This window comes from Euprymna scolopes, chromosome 1, assembly GCF_053919585.1.
Source record: "Euprymna scolopes isolate OS-2025 chromosome 1, ASM5391958v1, whole genome shotgun sequence".
Classification (NCBI taxonomy): domain Eukaryota; kingdom Metazoa; phylum Mollusca; class Cephalopoda; order Sepiida; family Sepiolidae; genus Euprymna; species Euprymna scolopes.
Window position 1 is genome coordinate 156,240,138 of NC_136482.1, and position 5,512 is coordinate 156,245,649.

The 5,512-nt window shown below is 31.0% G+C and overlaps 1 protein-coding gene across 3 annotated transcripts in view; it reads left to right on the top strand.

Annotated features, from left to right (window-relative positions):
- Nucleotides 1-4,996, top strand: part of LOC145276825 (uncharacterized) — a 173,387-nt gene extending 168,391 nt beyond the window's left edge. For all 3 annotated transcript variants that reach the window (XM_080128187.1, XM_080128197.1, XM_080128178.1), the window contains exons 6-7: nucleotides 917-1,071; nucleotides 4,436-4,996. In XM_080128187.1, coding sequence (XP_079984313.1) covers nucleotides 917-1,071; nucleotides 4,436-4,606 — 326 coding nt within the window. In that variant the 3' untranslated portion in view covers nucleotides 4,607-4,996. The remainder of the gene's footprint in view (nucleotides 1-916; nucleotides 1,072-4,435) is intronic.
- Nucleotides 4,997-5,512: the final 516 nt, after the last annotated feature.

The window sequence follows — 5,512 nt, forward strand, 5'->3', positions numbered from 1 at the left end:
TTATGCCTTAATATTCGAATTACTAATATATATATATATATATATATATATATATATATATATATATATATATATATATATATATATAATATAATATAAAGCTGAATATGTGTGTGTGTGTGTGTGTGTGTGTGTGTGTGTGTGTGTGTGTGGTCACGAATAGGCTCCTATATGGTTGACTATTATAGAAAACTCATCACATATAATGATAGAAGATGTATCGAGACACAGGAATTGGTATGTTTGATCTGGCAGAACAGTGGTTCATTAAAATTGTGGGGTCTGCGTTCGCGCCTGGTCCACAAGTGTTTCTGATATAGATGTACATAAGAATACTTTGATAAGTATGTTTTAACTTAAATAGGGATGGTATAATAAAATTGTGGGGTCTGCGTTCGCGCCTGGCCTCCATAGAATCGAAATAGGCACAAACTTTATTAAAGACTTTTCATATCTATCTGCGTAAGTATACTTTGATAATTATGTTTCTGTTTGAAGAAATATGGTATAATAAAATTATGGGATGTTCGTTCGCACCTGACCTCCATAGAATTGAAATATGTCACAAAGTTTAACAAGGTTTTTTAATATAGATCCACAGCATATTGTGATAAGTATTTCAATGTGAACAGGTATGGTATAATAAATTATGGGGTTTATCTATTTTATTTTTACTTTCATCATATTTTGCTTTGGTTTTGATACCCCCAAATTCAACCCAAATTTACAACCTTTCCTTTTCATGACTTATAATACTTTCATAAATCAGAGTCCATTTTCTGTAGGCTGTTTTTGAACCCAGTCAACGACGGATACTTTTGCTAGTATATATATATATATATATATATATATATATATATATATATATATATATATATATATATATATATATATATATACTGTTTATTCCTTTCAGATCAAAAGACCATGAAAACTGTTACGTACACAAGGGAAATTGGACTCATTCAGGAATCTACCTGTTTAGCCTCGAAACCAACTCCTAAGCCAGGATCATTTGAGGATGCACCCGAAACAATGTGTTCGTACCCTTTTGCACAAGGCGGTTCCAAGGTATGTGTAAAGTCTGTTACACTTTCGCTTTCTCTCCCATACTCTATCTCTCTCTCTCTCTCTCTCTCTCTCTCTCTTTCTCTCTCTCTCTCTCTCTCTAACTCTCTCTCTCCCTATCTATATCTCTCGTTCTCTAACAAACTTTTTCTTAGACATACTTAGACGCATGCGCAAAACATATTCCGAAAAAGCTGAACAAAGTATTTCGACTACTGGGAATCATTGTGATTACAACATTATTCTCGTAATATGATCGAAAGTACTCGGGATGTAAACAATGTTAATTAATCGTAAAGGCGCATATCATAATTAATAGAAAATTAGATAAAAAATCAATAGACAGAATTATTAATATAGATTAAGAACCGATGAAATTAGTTCTAAACTGATTCGAATGTCTCTCTGACAATTCCAAGCTTTTATATGTAGAATAATTGATCTTTGCCCACAAAAACAATCGTTGGAGACACATCTCTTTTTCTCCGGAGTATTATTTTTAGGTCCGCAAACAAACAGTGGTCCTTAGGGGGCAGGTTTGGAGAATAGGGTGGAGGCGGAAGCAATTCGAAGTACATCTCTGTAGTTTTGCCATCTTTGCGATCGACTTGTGATACGGTCGTTTTAGTGAATGAGCACTTGTTTACTTATATTTTTTCTTTCTTGTGCCAATCTGTTGGCGATTACTTTATTCTAACGCATTAATAATGCTATATGACAGAGATGCTCATTACATCGACCGTGATCGACTGGTCTATCGCAAGGACACTGTAAAAAGGGAAAACAATGGCGGTGGCAAACTTTTAGAACCTCGTAGCAGAACTAGAAAGACGAAAGCTATTATGTATGCAGCTTAATAGTGTATACTGGATATGGCAAACTGGCAATTGTCTTTCAGAGTTCGATAAACACTTTCAAGACTTTACTTTACTCGAATTAATCGCTACATTTATGTATTACCCTTTCCAATAAGATGCTGCGGGTTATTTTTTTCAGACGCATCGAAAATTGAAACACTGTCCCACTTAGCATTTTGGTTCCGTTACTTCTGGAGTGGGGAATGAGATTCTGACACTATTAGCCGACATTCAGCTGATGCAGAGCTCATGAACAATTATGGAACTTACTCACAGAGAACTCCATTATCAGTAAATGTACTACCTTCTTGACTGCATTATTTGGGTGTACTTATTTATCCGAGTCAGCCTTTCCTCACATTAAGCTCATTAAGTCCAAATACAGCTACACCGTGACTGATGAGCATCTGTAAGTCTGCTTGAGGCTGGCTATTAGAAGCTACTGTTCGTACTATGCATCTCTGACTGATTACATTTAATGAAAGTCATCAGAGTAAGGTATGGCAAAAAGTGTACAGAGTTGTACAATGCAATATGGGTTGATGCAGTAACGCAAGGTACAAATGCATATATCGTACATATAAAAATAATTTACAATATATATAAAAATAATTTACAATATATATAAAAATAATTTACAATATGTATAAAAATAATTTACAATATATATAAAAATAATTTACAATATGTATAAAAATAATTTACAATATATATAAAAATAATTTACAATATATATGAAAATAATTTACAATATGTATAAAAATAATTTACAATATGTATAAAAATAATTTACAATATGTATAAAAATAATTTACAATATATATAAAAATAATTTACAATATATATAAAAATAATTTACAATATGTATAAAAATAATTTACAATATGTATAAAAATAATTTACAATATATATAAAAATAATTTACAATATATATGAAAATTATTTACAATATATATAAAAATAATTTACAATATATATAAAAATAATTTACAATATGTATAAAAATAATTTACAATATGTATAAAAATAATTTACAATATGTATAAAAATAATTTACAATATGTATAAAAATAATTTACAATATATATAAAAATAATTTACAATATATATGAAAATAATTTACAATATATTTATAAATAATGTGTTTTGAATTTGTAGTAGATTATTTAGTCTTGCTGAAAATGTGTGTGCACCCTACTATATGATATCCGTTATTGATCGTAGTCCCTTTCTTAAGGCCATCAATGAATAAAATACTTTGCGCAAAACGCAGAGACCGAAACCTTTCCTGCTGATTTTTACGTTTTCTGGCACCTGGAATAGCTTCGTCTGTTTCTATCCATTTAGCTGACTACAGATTTGAGTCCTAAGTAAAGCGGTGGATCCATTATTCATTCATTGTCACATACTGACGCCAACGTTTTTGTTGCAGACTGTTGCAAACAATTTTCTGGCTTTCCGGGCGTCTTTTTTTTTTTTTTTTTTTTTTACTTCCAGATAACTGCCGAACTTGGGTGACATAAATATTTAACATCATTTACATAGCATCTCCTAACTTGTTTTCGACGGCGGAGAGTTCGAATAGACTTTACAAAGTCATTGCTTTATTTGAGTAGTATATTTTACATTAGAAGTTAAAACTTTATCAACACACGAATAAATCATTACAATGTTTTTTTTTTAGATAACCGTGATTTCCGACATTTATTTTAAATCAAAACCGACTGATCACTGAATGGGAGATGTGCCAGTCTTCCGTTCATAATCACGCTTTCGGAATCTTCAATAACGAAGAAGCTGGCGAATATGTCTGTGATAACCAGCAATATATTATCCTAAATCAAAAATGACCAGATTGATGAAACCCGGGAATCTACAAAAGACGCTGGACAGTATAGCACTTAAATAAAACAGAATAATATGTGTTCAAAATTAATATAAAATGTTTCATTTCTTATTCGTTACCGAATATAGAATGGTTAAAACAAATTTTCGAGGACGTTACCTCCAACCTTCTTCAACCTATATATATATATATATATATATATATATATATATATATATATATATATATATATATATATATACAAGTTGGTTGTTTGTTTGTTTTTTACGGTACATCAACCCTTTTCAGGTTATTTAATGCCGAATCCAGTGATTTTGAAGAACAATTTTTTAATAGAGTATATTTATTGTTTTTTTTAAGTCGGTTTCTATTTAACCCATAGTTGGGACCCTAACAGCTACTACCAGTCCGAGTCAGAGTGGACCTGGGAGCAATGGCAATTGAAGGGTGGCTCCACACTCCCCAAAGCCCGCAATATGGGGCCTCACCATCGGATATAGTTCAAGGTCATATCCAGGACCATATATATATATGTGTGTGTGTGTGTGTGTGTGTGTGTGTGTGTGTGTGTGTGTGTGTGTGTGTGTTTATGTATGTATATCTGTCTGTCTGTGTCTGTGTTTGCATGTATATATAATTCTGTGACTATCTCCATTTTTTACAGGCTGAGAAGGGCGGAATGTTAATTTGTCGTAGCAAATCCTCTCCCAGTAATTGGATGTTGGCCGGCATGACCTATGACACCAGCAACGGGAACAAAAAAGCTAACGAACCAGTTTATTATTGGGACATTACCAAATTGCGACCATTGTTTGAGCCTTTAATGAACTTATAAGAATGCTGACGTCATATCTTCAAAAGACAAATATTATTATCATAATGTGTAATAAATGTTAAGAGGGGAAAACATCCTTAAAGTTGAGAGAAGATTAATGTAAATAAAATTTCTACTTAGAATTTTGTTTTTCGAATGACATTCATCGGAGGAATATGATCAGATTATAATTGACATGAAATTATTAAAAATTTTAACGAGAAAAAAATATTTTCATTCATTTCGCACTATTTCTCTTCACCATGTCCAATCTGACCTTGTCAATTATATATTTACGGTATTCCTCTGCTTAATGTTTACTGAATGAAAATGTCATCTAAGGAGACATTTTAATGGCACGAATCTTTTGGGTATTTTACAATGTCGTCACCTTCAATAAAAAATAAAAACTAATCAGTTTTGTTTTGTTTGTTCTTGTTGCTACTTACCGTGGTTTAGAGCAAGGGCGTAGCCAGGAAAGAAAAAACATTACAGTTAAAATGCAATTTATGTTCGTTGAACGTTCTTATAACGTGAAGTTTAAATATTTGGCACTTTTGCATGACAGTGATATATTAGCATCAGAGACGAGTTATCGACCCCTGTTCTTAGAAAGATACCTGCCATCTAGCTGCCATTATATGAACCTCAAATATAAACAAGTGTTTAAGATAACGCAAAAAGATATAATAATGAAATAAATAACACAAAAATATATGGAAATCGAAACAGTTATTGTATAAAAAATATGTCAAAATAAATTTTTATGTATTAATATAATTTTTTTTCAATGAGTGATTCATAACTGAAATTAAAATAATAAATATGATAAACACATAAAACATTTATAGATTGTTTTAAGAATTAGTTTTTTTTTTTACGGTAAGGTTGTATAAAAATTTAGCAGAATATAATTTAAAAAACATG